The following is a 17,981-nucleotide window of genomic DNA, read 5'->3' as shown; positions in this document are numbered from 1 at the left end:
TGCCACCGGCCCGGTCCGGGGCTCCGGTCAGGGGTTGCCACCGGCCCGGTCCGGGGCTCCGGTCAGGGGCTGCCACCGGCCCGGTCCGGGGCTCCGGTCAGGGGCTGCCACCGGCCCGGTCCGGGGCTCCGGTCAGGGGCTGCCGCCGGCCCTTGCCGCGCCGTGCTTCTCGGCGAACCGCCTGCGGGAGAGAGCGCCTTCAGACACCGCGGGGCCGGGACCACCAGAGAGGCCTTCTATGAACCCACCCCGGTGCAACCGCTCGGCCAGGAGGCGGCACTGATGGACCGGGAGACACTGCAGCACCCCCGGGATGGGTGCTGCTCCATGCTCCATTCCAAACCTGGAGCCCATGGAAACGGGTGAAGGCAGCAGGAGCTGCTCTGGGAGGGCCACGGGGGAGGGACAGTCCCTGCTGGGGACAATTCCGATGGAGCACGGACCAAGCCAGGAGCTGTTGGGACTGCCCGTAGCAGCTCATGCTCCCCCAGGATCACCCATGGCAGTCCCTGCACCCCAGCCAGGTTTCCCACCAGGATGGTTCCCTCAGCACAGCCACAGCCATTTGGTGCCCAGGCACATTCAACTTCCYCTCAAACACTTCCTCAATTTTCTGCATCTTCCTCAACCAAAACCCAGACACCAGAACTGGCCTCTTGTCTCAGGATTTGCCTCATAACCCTACACAGAGGTCAAACTCACTCCCTGTTCCCTCACACTGTCCTTGGTGCCAAGCAGGAACGTCCTGCCCACACCGAGGGTGCCACAATGCCAGTGGGATGCCACAGAAAACCAGTCCCACAGGGGCTCCTACCAGCCTGACATGAATCACACAGGAGAGCCCAGTGCTTGGGACATCTCGGGTGCTGCTGGGGCCARATTTGGGGGCTCAGGCATGGGAACCTTTGGGTGGCCCTGGCAGGGGGAGGTGTGGGGAGCTCTCACCTCCTGGCATAGTCGTACAAGGCTCGTTTTCTCTCCTGCAAGGACAGRTGACGCTCCACGGGGGACTTTGCAAACTGCTTCGTAGCCGGCTGGAAGAGAAAGCAAAGGAGCTATCAGGAGATGGACAAAGCAGGAGCCTCCTTGGTGGCTCTGGAAGGACCTGGGCCTGCCAGGACAATGCTCCATGCCCCTGATTAGTCCTGAACACAAGCCACAAGACCAGGCAGACACACAAAACCCAAGTACCTTGGAAGAAGGCGCAGCCACAGAGCCCTGGATGCCAGAAGCAGCTGCAGCCTGGGAGGTAGACGGGGCAGGCTGGTCTCCAGCCTCCTTACTCTCAGGGAAGAAGGGAACTCTCCCCTCCAGCAAGTTGGCAATGGTGGTGTCCACACAGTTGGTTTGGACTGYGGGGACAAAGGGAGAGATCAGGACACTCCATCCTGGCTGCCATCATGTACCAGCAGGGACAAGAGTCCTTCTTTCAGACCACAGAAGGTGTCCCCACATCCCTGCTGCCACCCCAGTCACTGCTCACCCAGGTCTGTCCTGATGACCTCCAGGGGCACGTGAGGCAGCACCTCCTTGACCTGCTGTGCCATGGCCATGAGCCGCACGTCCTCGGGAGCGCTCCCGGCCAGGCTGGGGGGCACCCTGGGCCGGGCTGCCGGGCGCTGGCTTGAGGCTGCAGGACAAATTATAGTGGGCACAGGGTGAGGGACTACAGGTCACTGAGAGCAGAGAAGCCCCCACAAATGCAGGGCCCAGAGGTTTCAGAGGCAGGATGCCCACCTGGGGCAAAGGACAGCCGTGCTGTGTGCCTCAGCCTCTTCATGTGCTCGGTCCTGTCGGCAGCGGTGATCCGTGTGGATACCACACCCAGCTCCATGGCCAAGAGCTGTGGAATGCAGAGGGGTTATCATCAAAACAGACAACACCCASGGCCCAGCAGCCCCTCCATGCTGGGGAGCATGTCAGGGGTACATGGAGCCACAGTGAGGGCAATCAAGGATGCATTTCAGCATCGTAGGAAAGACCAAGAGCAGCGATATTATCCTGTCAAAACGGGCTGACAAGGAGATATGAGATATTTGGTATAGGAGCTGGGAAGTACCCAACACATATGGGCAGGGTGGAGAAACAATTGCTTTGTTTGGTTCATGGCGTGAGGAAAAGGGAGAAAAAGGTTTGAACTCAATGGTGAGAGCCCTGGTAACTGCAGAAAGGCTGTGTGGGGTGGCAAATAGGCCACAAAATAACTGAGCGCTTGTGAGGGGTAATAAATACATATCAGAGCTCCCATCACACAAAACACATCCAGAAATGGCCTCTGCAACTCTCCCTGCATCCCTCTCTCATCCATCCCCCACAGCACCCTCCTACCTCCTGAACTCGGAGCGCAAAGTCCTCAATCCGCTCGTCCGCTCGTCTGGGGACAGACGGCATCCACCTGAGTGGGGACAACAGCACATGGAGCCAGCCCTGACACCCTGACAGGAGCAGCCATGCTGGGCACACCCCCAAGCCCACCAGGAACAGCCCTTGGAGCCAGCTCTGCCAGGAACAACCACACCACATCCCCTCCTCCATGCTCACCCCACAGGAACACCAAACCCCAACACCCACTCCCAAATCCAGGACACGGCTCAGCTCTGAAGACAGAACGGCTCATTTGAGCTCAGTTAGCTCTCAAATGTAACACGAGGGATCTACAGTTCCCAGAAAGGCCTTAATGAGGATTCATGGCCATTTATATGGAAGTAGAAAACAGGTCACCCAGAATTCAGGCAGATACGAGGGAAAGCTGCAGCGCAAGGCTTTTCTCTGCTGAAATAAACCAAGCCCTACATTTGTTTCCCAGTCCCTTCCACTGCCCTCATTCCACCAAAGCTACTCAGCCAGCCTGGGCTCACCCAGRCCCTGGGCAGGGAACTGGACCAGTCCACTCTCAAGGGATTGTAGGGACAGACAGACACTGGGRCTGAGCAGCTRTGGAGAGAATCACTGCAGAGCAGCWTCAAAAATACACCTGGAAACTTAACAAAATGCCTGGAAAGACTGAGACTCCTTTTCTAACAGGAGACAAGAGCCCTCTCCACCTCAGAAGCTGGTCCAGGAGCTGGACTTGGYCAGGTCCAGATGCTGAGCCCAGCCCTGCTGAGGCACCTGGGGAGGGATTTCTCACTGCCATGGTGACACCRAGGTCCTGCCCACCCTCAACCCTGCCCCAAACGGAAGAGAGAGACGTAGTACCTTACTTGATAAACTGTGAAGGGAACRAAGAAGGTCCAGAGCAGCTCTGTGATCCAGGAGGAGTCAGCCACGCTCTGGGGAAGAGAGCACAGTGAAATCCCAGCCACGCAACAGGAGCTGGTCCAGGTTTCACGGGGGAGGGAGGTGGGCAGAGCACACCTGAGACTTAGCCAGAGGACTGGGGAAGTGGGAATARCAGAGCCAGTGCAAGCAGGGCAAACCCCAGGGCAGCTTCACCCTCATTAGCCATCACCAATTTCCACTGCTCCATCACCTTTTCCTCCCACTAAGACAGCAGAAAGACATTCCCTCGGTATCCCCACATTCCCTACTAGTCTATGCCTTCAGAAAGCACCAAAAATGMTTGAAAACCTACTAAAGCTTCCYCAGAACCATGAACAATCCTCCCYCATTCTGGTGGGAASAGCCTTTYTRTGATGTCCCTACTCCTGTAAGCTCTCTCARGTAACAGGACAAGAGGAAACAGCCTCAGGTTGTGCCAGGGGAGATTTAGGTTGGATTTTAGRAAAATTCCTCCTTGAAAGGGCTGTCCAGGGCACTGGGGGGTTTAACAGTGTGGATGTGGCACTTGGGGACATGGTCAGTGGTGGCCTTGGCAGTGCTGTGGAATGGTGGGGCTCAATGGRCTCAGAGGGATTTTCCAACCCAAACAGTTCTGTGATTCTCAGACAGACTCATGCCTGATTTATCCCACAGCCTGGGAAGAAAAGCTGTAAATGAGAAATGCCCAGAAAGCCCAGCCACAAAGGGAACAGAGAAGCCTCATTTCCTGGATAAACAGAACCTCAGAACCCTAAACCCAAATGCCTGCAGTGATGCCCACAGCCARATTTTGGTGACACTGCCTGTGCCACAGAACAACACCCTCCTGCAATATCCYATGCAATTGGAGCTGGAGAAAATTCTTTTTCAACTCAAAATTTGGTGGTTGGCCCAGCCCAGTGCCTAATATATATTACACAAATCTATAAAAAAGCTTTCTATAAAACACCAATTGAACCATTCCAAGTATCACACCACCAGTCCTTCAAGTTTCTGAGGGTTTAAAATGACATCAGAAATCCATCAGGATTCACTCAGCCAATGTGCAGGAACTACAAAATCTTGCTCAGCCTCTGGAGGTAAAACTTGAGCTAAGAAGTGRCTGTAACCAGCACCTCCACACAATCTTGCTGTTCCCCCTGACATGCATGAGAGAAGGGAAGCAGACACACTTGTCCCATCTCAGAATTTCTCAGAGGAACCAAACCCATAAGAGCACAAGATACTCCTTATAAACTGTCCACAACAGGGGAGATCTCCCACCTCTCTGGTGTAGTTATTAAAAAATATAAATTATTCTTATTGCTAGAAAAACTGCATCTTCACCCATGCTTGTGGCTTGCCTCAACTCTGCCTCAGGCCCCCAGGTTTGGCAGGGGTGACAAAAGCTCTGCCAAATACTCCTGCCATTCCCATCCCTGCACACAACCAGCTGACTCCTCACCCTGACAGGGGTTCAGCATCCCACAGAAACACCAGACCCACATGTGACAGCCATGACTGGCAGCTCTCCAGATCAGAAATAATAATTATCAAAAAATTACAAATTCAGCAAACCCTCGCTGAGAGCAGTTTCCCTGCAATCCCTTTGGCAGCGCTGCCATTGCCCCTGTGAACTTTGTCCCTTGTGTGGGGTTGCTCTTGCACCACGGTGTCTGTGCCTGGGGCACAGCTCAGGAGCCTCTAGAGCCCTGCAAGACCTTTGGCACATGGACTGGTGCTGGTCTTGCACAGCAGGGAATTCASCAAGAGGAAAGCAGCCATGGAAGCCACAGGCACAGTGACAGCCAGTTGGGCCACCAAACATCTGTCAGACTGGCCAMAGTAACCAGGGTGGTCCTGACTGGCCAAGCTCCCAAAAAAGGCACTGGAAATAGCATCAGCTCTGAGCAGCTGGCTCCAGAACACAAGGCCAGGCTTTGTCACAGGCTCTAGGGTAGGAGCAGAAGGGCAGCAGCACCCAGAGCCCACACCCTGCCCCCACTTCCCCCACTCACCACAGCCACCAGYGGCCTCCGGACCTGCAGGGCAACGGGCTGGACCTCATCCAGGATGGAGAAGGGCCAGGAGCTGCAAGGGAAGAATTCCACAGTGAATGATCCTAGAAAACATCACCCCCTGGAGCCATTCCCACCCACTCTCCTGCAGAAATTCCCACTCCTGTACCTGAAGCGGAGCAGCCCGRCCCGGCCATTGGTGGCCGCCTCCTCTGGGAACAGCAGCAGTGGGGGGTTCCCTTGGTGGGCYGAGTATTCCTTCAGGGAATCCACCAGCTCTGCACGGCTGCCRGTCACTCCCAGCTCCATGAATCCCCGGGACCAGCAGATGAACCCCGGGGCACCGCTCAGTGCAGGCTGTGGGGAGAACAGGAGTGAGGAGGRAATGCTGCCCTGCCCACCCTTCCAAGCCCTCCTGCCCCTCCAAGCCCACCTTCGCAGGTGACAGAAGTGACAAATTTCCTGTTCATTAGCAAAAGCTCCTCTGGGACTRAGGCTAACCCTCTTGGTGGCCAAGAACACCTTACAGCCAGGCCTCAGCTCCTGTTCCAGCTCCAATTCACAGGAACTGGATTCCAAATTATCAGTTCAAACTCTGCCCTGCCTGCCACAGAAAGACTCCCAGCTGCCCATACTCCCAGTGTTCTCTCCAGCAGTCCCTGACACACTTGGCAGGACACACACTGCTTCCAGGAGTCCCTCCTCTCCAGGCCAGGGGTAAATTCTGCAGCTGTGCAGGACACAGGATCCAYCCAGAGCCTGCTGACCCAGGAATTCCACAAATAAGGAATTTTACAGGAGAGCAGGGACAGCCCAGAACTATTCACGCACCACTGACATGCACCCCCCAAAACTGCCCACACAGTGTTGGGGGAAACCCCACAACCAGCTCTGCCCTTGATCCAAAAGGCCAGAGAAGGAAAAAGCTGCTAGGATTGGGATCTGCCTGCTTTTCCACCAAAATCAACACCCACTGTAGCACCTCCTGCTCCCCCTCACCCTGTTCCACTTTTTCGTGCAGAGCCCAAGTGTGACACTGACCCACATTAAAAACCTCCAGGTTAACACCTTGGGTTAATAAATCAAGACYTGCAAATGAAACCTTGCAGGATCTGATGGTGCCTTCAGGGAAGCTGGAGAGGGAATCTGTGTCAGGAACGGGAGTGACAGGACAAGCAGTAATAGAAAGGGAAATTTAGGTTGGATATTAAGAAGAAATTTTGGCTGTGAGGGTGGTGAGGCCCTGGCACAGGTTGCCCACAGCTGGAAGTGTCCAAGGCCAGGCTGGACAAAGCTTGGAGCCACTTGGGCTGGTGGCAGGTGTCTCTGCCCAGGGCAAGGGGTGGCACTGAGCGGGCTTTAAGATGCCTTCTGAGTGTGATTTTCTGGCTACAGCAACACCAAATTCGGGCAGAGCTGCCCATGCCCCACCCTCCAGGAGGAGCCCCAGCCGTGCCCTCACCGTGTTGCAGGAGGTGAGCAGGCTGACRACGTTGTGGTCGAAGGGGGTGACGTGGTTGGCAATGAAGACCCTGGCACCGGCCCCGCGCAGCYGAGGGTCGCTCTGACGCACCAGCAACCCCAGCACGGAGCACATCACACGGACAATGAACCTGCCAGGGGAACAAGAACCTTCCTCAAGCCCCACCATCCGAGCCTGCCACCTGAAAATTCTGTCAGCTGGACAAATGACAGTGGGACCAAAGGGAAATGATGCGTCTGGAGCAGGAATTGTTGGGGGGCTGGGCCTGGAATGAGGGCAGCACAGCAGTGCCCACAGAACTCCTGAGCAGCACACCAGGCTGATCCATGTGCCCCARASCAGACCCTGAGCACTCCAGAGGTGSCTGCCAGCTCCGGGACTGGCAGAGGAAGTACCTCCCGAGGACCTCGAGTCCCAAAGGCACAGCTCCCCACAGATTTTGGCTCCCACGGCTCGGGACCCCGAGGGGCCACCCCACACCCAGCCCGGGSAGCAGCCGGGGCTCCCCGAGGTCACGAACCGGCGCAGGACGCTGTCGGGCAGGGCGCAGCTGACCAGGAACACGTGGACGCCGATGAAGACACGCAGGACGAGCAGGCAGAGCCCCACGGGGGCGTAGAGCAGCAAGGCCAGGAGCAGGAACCCATCGGTCGGAAACCTGCAGGAAACAGCGCGGCCGGGGCCGCCTGAGCRTGGCCGGGACGATCCCCAGGACCCGCCCTGCGGCCCCTGCCCCGCGTGGTCCCCCCAACAAGTCTCCCAACCCCCTTTGGGCACAGCGCGGACCCTCCCCGGTGCCCCCACGGGTCACTCCGACCTTCCCCACGGAGCTTCTGTCAGACACCCCCGCCCTCCGCCGGCCTCGCGCCCCCCGCCCACGGTTCCCGCCGTTCTCGCGCGGTTCCCCCGGGAGTCCCCACCGCGCACACCCCCGGCGGGCGCTCACCGGTGCGAATCGAAGAGCCGCTCGGGGCCCGGGGCCGCGGGCGGCTCCATCCCCGCCGTGCCGGCGCTTCACGGCCGACCCGCACCCGCCGCCATCTTGCCCGCGGCCGCGCGCCCGGCCCGCGCGGAGCACGCTGGGAGCGCGCCGCCTTCCTGGTCCGCCCCGCGCCGCCGCCGCAGCGTTCTCACCCTGACCGCGGCCCTCGGCGGCTCCGACCTGCTCGGTGAGCGGCTCTAACAGCGGGGCTGCCCTGCTCCGCCGTCGCTCCGGTTATCGGCATATCTCGCTGAAACGGGGACGACAGCTCCCGGCGGGACTACAACTCCCGGCTGGACTACAACTCCCGGCGTGCCCCGCTGCAGAACGCGCTTTCCGCGGGCGCCGCCTCGGAACTACAACTCCCGGCGTGCCCCGCTGCAGAACGCGCTTTCCGCAGGCCCCTCCTCGGAACTACAACTCCCGGCGTGCCCCGCGGCGCGGCCCCGCCCCGGCAGGGCGCGGTTTCCGCTGGGCAGCATGGCGGCGGCGGCGCGGAGAGTGCGGGTCCGGGGGGTCCCGGTGCCACCGGGTGTGCTGCGCTGGTGCCGAGCGCTGACCGGGACTGCCGAGCCGCCGCCTCTCCCTCCTCCTCCTCCTCCTCCCCCTTCTTCGCACTCCCCGCCGCCCTCCACCGGGGGCCGGGCGCTGGCAGGGGCGGTGGGCGCTGGGGCGGCGGCGCTGCTGCTGCTGTGGGCCCGGGAGCGCTGCCGGTCCCCGCTGAGCGCCGCCGTGCCCGCCCCGCCGCCCGCCCCGCCGCCCACTTCGCCCCGCGCCGCTTTCAACTTCATCGCCGATGTGGTGGAGAAAACGGCGCCCGCGYTAGTCTACGTGGAGATCGTGGGCAGGTACCGGCACCGGGAGGCCCGGGAGGGATTTCCCTCCTCCTTGCGCATTGCGTGCCCGGGATTTCCGCCGTCCTCTCCCGAGCCGTGCCGAGGGGCTCCCACAAATGCCGTGACAGGGACCGACACGCGGCTGGCACACGTCGCTGCCACTTCCATGTCCTCCGGGGCCGTCTGGCAAAGTCGCCCTCCAGGCTGCCCCGTTACTCTGCCTCGGGAGCAGCATTTGGCATTTCCCTTTGCGCCCTGTAACGTTCTCACCATTCAGCACCTCTCAGAGCACCTCTGTGCAGCAGCTCTGCCCTTCAGCTGGGTGACTGCTTCCCCCAGCTTGGTGTCACTTGTGTGTAGTGTCACCCTCTGTGCCTTAAGAGGCATCAGCTGGTGCTGCCCTTCTCTGTGTTCCTGACCCACACTGGCGATAATTCACCACCAGCTGGGCTTTGGTCTTGTTCATCCATCCCATTTTCCATTCTCCTCACTTGACTCTCCGTGGAGATCAGGGTGATTGGCCAGGGGCCAGAGTTGTGAGTCCACTCCCGCTGTCAGGAGCCATTCCTGTTTTTTCCCAGCTGATTGTTATCTGCTCTAAGGCTGGGCTCTGTGTGTTCTGGCCTTGTTCCTGCACAGGTCACAGCCGCTCCTGCTTCCCTGCTGGCTCCTCTTTCCCAGAGAGCCTGCCCCATCTGTTGCAGCTCTCTGCTCCTCTGTGTTGTAAACTCTATTCCTGGTAGGATTGTAYCTTTGTGGCTGTGCAAAAGCTCTGGATTCCTGCTGCGTTTGTGCAAATTCCCGTTTGTGTAGACTCTTGAGAAGTATTCTCCCATTGTGCCACTGCCTGCACATCCTCGCTATTCCCTGCAGCCTCCCAGCCTTACTGTGCCTGTCTGTGCCACCCCTCCTGACCAAGCCCTCCTTGCAGGCACCCCTTCCTGGGCCGGGACGTGCCCATCTCCAATGGTTCAGGCTTCCTGGTGTCCCCAGACGGGCTGATTGTCACCAACGCGCACGTGGTGGCGAAYCGGCGGCGCGTGCGGGTGAAGCTGGCGAGCGGCGAGCAGTACGACGCCGTGGTGCAGGACGTGGACCAGGTGGCCGACATTGCCACCATCAAGATCAAGCCCAAGGTGCGTGTTTGTCACAGATGCAGGGATGCTGGCATGTGGGGATGTTCCCTTTGCCCCACTGACCGTCCTGCTGTCCGCAGCACCCGCTGCCCACGCTGCCGCTGGGCCGCTCGGCCGAGGTGAGGCAGGGCGAGTTCGTGGTGGCCATGGGCAGCCCCTTYGCGCTGCAGAACACCATCACCTCGGGCATTGTCAGCTCTGCACAGCGTGGCAGCCGTGAGCTGGGTCTGGCCGCTGCCGACATGGAGTACATCCAGACTGACGCCGCCATCGACGTAAGGGACATGGGGACYGGGGACTGGGATGGAGGAGGGGGCTCTCACAAAGCGTGGGGTTCTGGCTGGTCACCCTGGGATCGGCCTCAGGATGGGRCTCTCACGGTCTGCTCACACTCTCTTTCCTCTGTCACAGTTTGGGAACTCTGGGGGCCCCCTTGTCAACCTGGTGAGTTCTGCTGCTTGTGCCCTTGCTGCCTGGGGCAGGGATGTGCTGTGTGCCTCTTGCTCCATGCCCCTCTGTGGGAGCGCTTGTGGGGGCTGGGAGGCTTCCTGGAAGAAGGAGCAGGAGGAGGCAGAGGAGGGATGAGCCTGGCATGGGGATCCTGTGCAGTGTCTGAGGGAACTGGAGCCAACGGGGTGCTGGCAGAACTGAGGCCTGGCTGGTGCTGGGAGGGCAGTGCCAGGGACTGCATGGACTCATCTTGTAGACTCATCCTGTAGACTCAGTCCCTGGGTCCTGCCCCGCCTCAGCAAGGTCAGGCAGGACACAGGGATGGCAGCCAGGAAAGGGAGGGTGCACAGGCAGGACCCCAGGCTGGTGCAGTAGTTCCCCTGCTTTCCACAGTGATCCAGGCTGGGTAGCCCAGTGCCCTTTCCCTGCAGGATGGCGAGGTGATTGGGGTGAACACCATGAAGGTGACATCAGGMATCTCCTTTGCCATCCCCTCCGACCGGCTGCGAAAGTTTCTGCAAAAGGAGGAGCAGCGCAAGAGTGAGTGGAACCTCCCTGCTTGGGTGCTGGGGGAGGAGGGTGAGAGGAAAGCACTGGCACAGCTGGAATCTGGGCCCTTGTTCCCAAAAAAGGCAGGGAGAGCAGGAAAAGTTTTTGGGGTCTTACCTGGTGCCACACGAAAGCTGTGCTGCTGCCACCCTGCCCTGTCTGGTTTCTTGTGTCACTGGGGAGGGACATTCTCTGTCAAAAATGTGGCAAACCAGGGAAGCCAAGTCACAGTGCAAAATGCAACAATACCTGCAACACTTGTGCTGTTTCTGGGAGCTGAACTGAGCTGTTGTTGGGACTTGGAATGGCTCTGGGCACTGCCTGCCCTGAGGGCTGTGGGGGCTCAGCCCAGCACTGTTCTGAGTGTGTCTGTGCTTTTCAGCCATAACATTCCACGTCCTATCCTTCCACAGGCTCTTGGTTTGGCAATGCAGAGACAAAGCGCCGCTACATCGGGGTGATGATGCTGACCCTCACTCCCAGGTACCTGTCCTGAGGTCAGGAACCAACAGACTGGTCCTGTTGGGGCAGGGATGGGATGGGATCTTCCCAACTAACCGARGGTGCCTGGTTTTGGGAGGATTATCTCCCCAATTTAAGCTTTCACTCCCAAACTCTTTGTGTTCATGTTGTGGTTAGTCTCCAGGCTGGCTCAGGGATAGATTGGAAACTTGTGAGTTTCTATACTGGTAGCAGATTAAAATTGCTCTCCCTGACATGAGGGTGGAGCCAGGTGGAGGTCAGGCTCTGGTCCCAGGGAACAAGGGACTGGACAAGAGGAAACTGCCTCAGGTTGTGTCAGGGGAGGTTCAGGTTGGGTATTGGGAAAATTCCTTCTTGGAAAGGGCTGCCCAGGACAGTGGCGAAGTTCCCATCCCTGGGGGGATTTAACAGCCATGTGGCACTTGGGGACATGGTCAGTGGTGGCTTTGGCAGTACTTAAAGATCTTTTCCAACCCAAACAATTCTGTGATTCCATGAAGTTCCTGTGCAGGACCTGCAGTTTCACCGCTGGGAGCAATTCTCAAGGACAACACCTGCTCAGGTTCTTTGGCTCTTGCAGCCACCTGCAAGGGACTTTCAGCTGCYTCCTGGAGCTCAGCACATTTTTGGGGCTGGTGTTGTGCCATGCTGAGCAAACACCTCTCGGGACTGTGCTCTGTCCTCCTAAAAGGCTGATGGGTTCCCCAGTGCCCAGCAGATGGTGCTGGTACTCGGCAGAACCCGAGGGATGTGGGATGTGCCCAGCCTCCTCCTGCCTCCCTGGCCGCGCTTTCGGGACAGGGTCTGTCAGGAAAAAGCGTGAAATTCCTCGGACACGGCTCCTGGGAAGCAGCTCCAGCTTCTACACAGCCCTGAGCTGGTTCAGCGAAACCACCTGACTGCTTTGTGCCCAGCAGGAAGGGCCCCCAACAAGGGATTGCTCGCCTTGGAATCGGGTGGAAAGGCCAGAACCTTCCCCTGGTGCAGGAAGGAGAAGCTCTGTGTTGGGCACAAGCTCAGGCAAAGGCCCCGTTGTTCTGTCAGTGGGGCAGGACAAGGGGTAATGGGCACAGACATATGTGAGGGTCCACAAGAAATCCCTTTTTTACTGTGAGAAGGATAGTCAGGGCATGGCAAATGTTGCCTAAAGGATCTCAGAGATGCTCAAAACCCGACTGGACACAGTCCAGAGCAGCCTGCCCTGKTTGTGCCTGCTGGGGGTCAGGTGAGATGGTCTCCAGAGGCCCCTTCCCACCTTTGCTGTGTGAAATTGGGGAGGGATGGCAGCTTGAACTGGGCTGTGGACAGCAGTGTAGAGTTCAGCACGAATCACTGCCATGTGCAGAGCCCTGACTGGCTGAGCAGAGACCTGACAGAAGAGCTGAGCAGGACTGAGTGTGTGGGTCTGCAGGGTTCTGAGCTGATGCAGTGTTTGAGGGAAGAATGCTGTCACTCTGGAGAAATCCAGCTGGAGTGCTGCATCCACTTCTGGATTTCGTTCAAGAAGGGTGAGGAGCAGTTGGGGAGAGTCCAAATAGGAGCTGTGAGAGATGCAGAATTTAAATTTGGTTTAGAAAACCTAAAATCTGTGGGAAAGTTGGAGAAACTGTGATTGTTTAGTCTCTACACTCAGCAGAAGAGCTCTGGTGACACGTCTGGCAGGAAGAGGGGCACAGCCTGTGCTGTATGTCCTGCCCACCCGGGGCAGAGAAGTGACACCACAGCAGGAGAGGGGGTGGATCTGACCCYGGGAAGGGTGATGTGACGTGGGGATGTGCATCACCACAGCTCTGATCCAACTGGCAGCCACTCAGGGGGTTTCCAGCTCTCCCTGGCGGCATTGGGATTCTCATCCTCTGGTTTTGACAGGAGGATGGGAGTGTTTGGGGCTGGCAGCTGTGGTTTGTGCTCAACAGGGTGCAGGGATGCAGGAGGGGAGGTCTCTGGTCTCTGAGCCTGTGCAGCTGCAGGGAGTGGAGTGAGAGCTCTGCTCTGCCTCCAGCTCCATCCCTGATGCCGGTGTTCACTCTGCAGCATCCTGGCAGAGCTGAAGCTGCGTGACCCCACCTTTCCTGACGTCTCCTACGGCGTGCTGATCCACAAGGTGATCATCGGCTCCCCGGCACACCAGTAAGTGCTGCCCTAYGCCTCAGGGGTGCTTGAGGGAGGAGCTGTGGGATCTTTTAGCACTGAGTGTTTTGCCCCAGAGCAGCAGGGCTTGAGCTCTGCAGCAGAAACCACCTGGGGACCTTTTCCCACGCTGGGTATCCCGTTGGCTGAGGTAGCAGCGTGGCTGTAGAACAGCCAGTGCCACAGCCCAAGGCTCCTGCGGCACTGGCCCTCCATCCTTTGGGACAATGACCCTGAGTGTCTGCCTCACCCTCTGAGTGCTTCATCCACGTTCTCCCCGCAGGGCAGGGCTGAAGGCTGGGGACGTGGTGCTGGAGATCAACGGGACGGTGTCGCGGCGCGCCGAGGACGTGTACGAGGCRGTGCGGACGCAGCAGAGCCTGGCGCTGCTGGTGCGGCGTGGYTACGACACTCTGCTGGTCAGCGTCGTCCCCGAGGTCACTGAGTAGCAGAGACCACTCTGTGCTGGCCCAGAGCTGAGGGCAGGACTGAGCTGTGTCCGTGCTGGCCAGGCAGGGACRGAGAGCTCGTGCAGGGCTGGAAGGGGCCAGGAGAGGGGCCTGTGCTTGGGGGATTTGTGGTGCGGCCGTTCCCCTCTGTACTCGAATAAAGCACTTTTCTAGCGGCCCCCACGGCCACATCGCCTCCTTCCCGTGGCAGCAGCAGTTGCTTGATGGAGGCTGGGCTGTGTGGGACCCTGTTCCTCCTGTGGGTCTCCACATGAGATCTTGCAGCTGGGGAGGAGCTGGCTGTGTCTCCAGGGATTTCACTGGTGTTCGTGGTGTCCTGCCACCTGCTTGGTATCCACATGGGTTGGGATCCAACTTCTCTGAGTGCCTGGCAGGCAGCTGTTGAGCCATGGATTATGTGGACCCTCTGGGTGAGAGCAGCCTTGGAGTGGGTCTGGGACCAGCGTTGCCTTCCTGGAGTGCAGCAGCACTGCTGTGCTGTGGCTGTCTGGTCACTTTGCTTCCACTGTGGCTTCTGCTTCTGCTCCAAGCTCTTGTGTCCACATCCCCTCCTATGCAGCAAGGGGGTGTGGTGGTGAGGCTTTGCTGAAGTTGGTGTCAATATTGGACTGGTGATGTCCAGGAGGGCTCAGGATGGGAGCTGGAGTCAGGGCTGGGGCTCTGCCTGTCCTGCCCCCGGCTCGCTGTCAGTGCTGGAACTCTGCTCTCACACACACACACACGGTCCCTGGGGACAGCTGGGGCCATCCCTGTGCTCTGCAGCTGCCGGCCGAGTGCCTTGGGGGAAGGAATTGCTCTGACTGTTCCTCTCCTTCCTGGAAGAGCCGCYGCTGGGGCGGGAGCAGGAATGCGGCTGTGGGGCCCGGCCCTGCCCGTGCCGGCGCTCCCGAGATGTCGCTTCTGGGAGATGAAAGAAGCACAGTTCCTCGGGGTGTTGCGGCGAGGGGCGGCTCTGTCCGGCTCCCCCCTTGCTCGCCCTGCCCTGAGAACAGGCCTCCTTTCAGCAGCCCTGGCCTCGCCGGAGGAATTCGCCGTCCCAGCTCGGGGGAAATCGCGGCGTGTCTGGCATAGCTGCTCCGGCTGCGCTGACCGCAGCGTTCCAGGGCTGAGCCAAAGCCTGTCCTCTGCTCCTCCCGGGCTGGGGGCAGCTCCCGGGATCCCCGGAATGGGGCAGGGGATGGGGGTCAGTGCCCAGCTGGCCTCCCTCGGCCCTTGTGCCACCTCCGAGTGTCCCTGCCCAGCATCTCGGGTGTTCCCACACCAATCGAGGCAGCCGCTCTCTGCTGTGACACCAGAATTCTTGTGGGTTACAGCCCCGTGGACACCAATCCTTGAGTGTCACAGCCCCAGGGTGGGATTTCTGCTGGGTAACATCTGCCCTGGATCTGGTGCAGGGGAAGGAGTTCTTCACCACATCCTGGCTGTATTGAGCGGCCCCTCAGTTTTCCCCCGTTTCGGTGCCATGGGGCTGCTGTTGGTCCCTTTGTGGCCCAGAGAACCAGCCCTGGTTAAGGGGGTGCAGCCTGGCTGTGGGGCTGCTGTGGGGTCAGGGTGTGGGTATGGGATTGTAGGGACCAGGGGATGCTCCCACCCTGTGCCAGAGCATGGTGATCAGCCCTGCAGCATGAACTGTGCCACCAGCCCCTGCCAGGCTCCTCATCCCAACCCAGACACATGCCAGCAGCCATTGGGAAATAGAACTTACAACTTTATAGAGGAAATAAAATTACAACTGAGACATGGGGTAGGAGTCACCCCTGGGCAGCGCTTGTGGGCAGGGATACCTGCAACCATCCCTGGGGGACCAGGGTCCTGAGGACCTGTGTGGGTGTGGGTCCTGGGGCCAGCTGAAGGGATGTAGGGGGGTTGTAGGGTGAGAGGAACCAGGGAGAGTGGGAGATGGGGTGCAGCTGGAATGGGAGGGATGGAGCAGTGAGGGGTGCAGGACCTCCCGGGCCGTACCCGTGTGCCACAGCCCAGGGAATGTGGGCACGGCCTGCTGGCCAGTGGTTGGGGTGGCAGCCCCAGGCTGGGAGGTGCAGGTGTCGGTGCCTCCAGCACCAGCCCCCCYGAGGTGGGGAAAGGCAGCCGGTGGCGAGTCCTGGGCAGTCCCCGGCAGGACACGGTGACAGCAGCGCCGGGCATGAGGCCTCCCCGCCGGTCCCCCAGCGGCTTCCTCCCATCCGTATGGGGTGAGGGAGGGAGATGCCCGTCTCCCCAGGGCCGGGGCCCTATGAGATCTGGTTGTTGAGCTGACCTGGGTACTGCTCAAACCGCCTGTTGGCCTCCTCACTAAGCGCATCTCCTGCGGGCAGAGGGTGAAACCGTTGGCTCCGGTGCTGTGTGTCCTCTGTCCCCTGCCCTGCCAGCACCTCCCRCTACAGCTGTCCCAGGACTCACCATGCCAGCCCATCCTCATCCTCTCGGCTTTTTGCAGCCCTGTCCCTGCCCTCCTCCCTCGCCCCTGTGCCCTTACCGATGTGGCAGCTGTGCACCCAGACRCGGTGCCCGTCGTACTTGCAGTTGCATTTCATGGCATTGTTGGTGAAGTCGCTTTCTGCCACCTCGAAGTTGGGGTTGATCACCACCTGKGGAGCASTGACAGTGAGAGCCCTGCCCCAGCCATGCAGGACGTGTCTCCCCAGCTGTGCTGGGTGTGCTGGAGGACGCCAAAGTGCCAGTGGGTGCTGATGTGGTGGGGTGGCTCTGTGCCCATGAGCATGCAGAGGTAGAAAACCCATGTGGAAGGATATCTGAGCAGCCCTGGGACAGGCACTGTCCCATACCAGCATACCCACCAGCCCCACCAAGCTCCAGTGGGARGCAGGGATGGGTGGCTGGGGTGTGTGGAGAGCTGAGGTGCAGGGACAGAGGGTGGCAGGGTGGCAGGAGGGGCTGGAGAGGGTCAGGTGCAGCACCTGCAGGATGTAGTTGCCTGGCTTGACATCAGTGATGTCGATCCACTGGCAGTCGATGTCGTGCCGGTACAGGTCCCAGCAGCCCACAGTGATGCCCTGCTCCCCGAAGTTGGCACACTCGTACCTCTTGGCCACGTCTGCAGGCAGGAGGAGGCACAGCTTGTCCCTGCTGAGACCCCCAGCCTGGYCCYGTGAYRGGGACACRGGCAGGGAYGGTGCTGSAGGGCCCYGCAKCACCCACCTTCCTCRCACTCGGTGTCCTCCAGGCAGAAGCTGGCCTTGTGTCCCTCGGCCACCTTGGTGCCATTGGGGGTCAGGATGTCGTAGTGGGTGAAGATGTCCATGCTGTGGTAGTGCCTGTAGGAGGGAGCCAGTGCCTGCTGCAGACTCGCCCTGCCCGAGCCCTGGCCACCTCCCCAGGAACATCCCCACAGCCCCTGCTCTGAGGCTGCAGTGCTGTGAAGTTGGGCAGAGCCCTGGGAGGGGACAAAGCTGTCCCCAGTCACATGGCCCAGGTGAGCAGAGGGCTCAGCTGCAGGGTGCAGCCTCCATCCCTGCCCTCCTGGAGCCCCCAGCCCCAACTCTGCTCATCCAGGGACAGCYCTAAGTCAAACCAGGCAAAATTGGACCCTGGGCAGCAGATTGAACCTGATCTACGATCACCCTCACCCAGTGTCACCCTCACTCAGTGTCATATTTGCACAGTGTCACCCTCTTTCAGCATCAGCCCTGCCCAGCACCCCCCCTCACCCAGTGTCACCCTCACCAGCCCATCACAGCAGCACCATCACCCTCTCCCCACCCTGTCCTCTGTCCCCATCTGTCCCCTGCCCGCACGCACCGGTGGCACTCGTGCCAGACCCAGGAGTGGCGGCCGGCCTTGGGGCGGAAGTCGGCGCGGCCGCGGTTGTGGATCTGGGAGGAGAAGCGCAGCAGGCGGCGGTGGCCGTAGGGCCAGTTGGCCTGGCGGGCCGAGCTGGCCAGGCAGTTCTCCTCGGCGGCGCAGTACAGCATGTGCAGCGGCCGGTCCTCGATGTACGCCGTCTCCTGCACCAGCGGCGCGTGCAGCAGCAGGTCGGAGGCGGCTGGGGACAGGGGGCTGCTCAGGGACAGAGCCAGCGCTCGGCAGGGACGGGGCGAGTGGAGGGGACGGGGTGGCACCCAGTGCTGGCAGGGCTCAGCCAGCCAAAGGGGGAACGTGTGCCCTCCCCGTCAGCTGGGCACTGGCTGACCCTGTGGCCCCTCCATCTGCAAACCCCACTGCCTGCAGCCCCTGGCCCCACAAC

At 60.0% G+C, this 17,981-nt stretch overlaps 3 protein-coding genes across 5 annotated transcripts in view; 1 reads left to right on the top strand and 2 right to left on the bottom strand.

The window, feature by feature from the left end:
* Nucleotides 1-6: 6 nt before the first annotated feature.
* AUP1 (AUP1 lipid droplet regulating VLDL assembly factor) lies at nucleotides 7-7,813 on the bottom strand. Its single transcript, XM_057369332.1, has 12 exons — nucleotides 7,688-7,813; nucleotides 7,262-7,399; nucleotides 6,721-6,871; nucleotides 5,428-5,615; nucleotides 5,259-5,331; nucleotides 3,199-3,272; nucleotides 2,329-2,395; nucleotides 1,738-1,843; nucleotides 1,484-1,630; nucleotides 1,192-1,352; nucleotides 946-1,034; nucleotides 7-181 (listed from the first exon to the last, which is right to left on the bottom strand). Exons 1-12 carry the CDS (start codon nucleotides 7,735-7,737, stop codon nucleotides 133-135), a joined length of 1,293 nt encoding a protein of 430 aa, XP_057225315.1. The 5' UTR covers nucleotides 7,738-7,813; the 3' UTR covers nucleotides 7-132.
* A 343-nt stretch (nucleotides 7,814-8,156) lies between these two features.
* On the top strand, nucleotides 8,157-13,934 carry HTRA2 (HtrA serine peptidase 2). 2 transcript variants are annotated; one of them, XM_057369334.1, is made up of 8 exons: nucleotides 8,157-8,571; nucleotides 9,491-9,695; nucleotides 9,776-9,970; nucleotides 10,107-10,139; nucleotides 10,577-10,685; nucleotides 11,108-11,177; nucleotides 13,212-13,307; nucleotides 13,591-13,934. In XM_057369334.1, the coding sequence occupies exons 1-8, from the start codon at nucleotides 8,204-8,206 to the stop codon at nucleotides 13,754-13,756; spliced, it is 1,242 nt and encodes a 413-aa protein (XP_057225317.1). In that variant the 5' UTR covers nucleotides 8,157-8,203; the 3' UTR covers nucleotides 13,757-13,934. The 2 variants fall into 2 exon arrangements, with proteins under 2 accessions (XP_057225317.1, XP_057225318.1); XM_057369335.1 differs by lacking the exon at nucleotides 10,107-10,139.
* Nucleotides 13,935-15,469: 1,535 nt separating this feature from the next.
* Nucleotides 15,470-17,981, bottom strand: part of LOXL3 (lysyl oxidase like 3) — a 10,135-nt gene continuing 7,623 nt past the window's right edge. For both annotated transcript variants that reach the window (XM_057369330.1, XM_057369331.1), the window contains exons 9-13: nucleotides 17,537-17,780; nucleotides 16,937-17,052; nucleotides 16,696-16,832; nucleotides 16,254-16,365; nucleotides 15,470-16,082 (exon numbers count right to left, since the gene is read on the bottom strand). In XM_057369330.1, coding sequence (XP_057225313.1) covers nucleotides 16,009-16,082; nucleotides 16,254-16,365; nucleotides 16,696-16,832; nucleotides 16,937-17,052; nucleotides 17,537-17,780 — 683 coding nt within the window. In that variant the 3' untranslated portion in view covers nucleotides 15,470-16,008. The remainder of the gene's footprint in view (nucleotides 16,083-16,253; nucleotides 16,366-16,695; nucleotides 16,833-16,936; nucleotides 17,053-17,536; nucleotides 17,781-17,981) is intronic.

Source organism: Malurus melanocephalus, unplaced genomic scaffold (genome assembly GCF_030028575.1).
Source record: "Malurus melanocephalus ecotype Western Australia unplaced genomic scaffold, MMel_1.1 scaffold_107, whole genome shotgun sequence".
Classification (NCBI taxonomy): domain Eukaryota; kingdom Metazoa; phylum Chordata; class Aves; order Passeriformes; family Maluridae; genus Malurus; species Malurus melanocephalus.
This window is presented reverse-complemented; position numbering and strand designations above follow the sequence as displayed.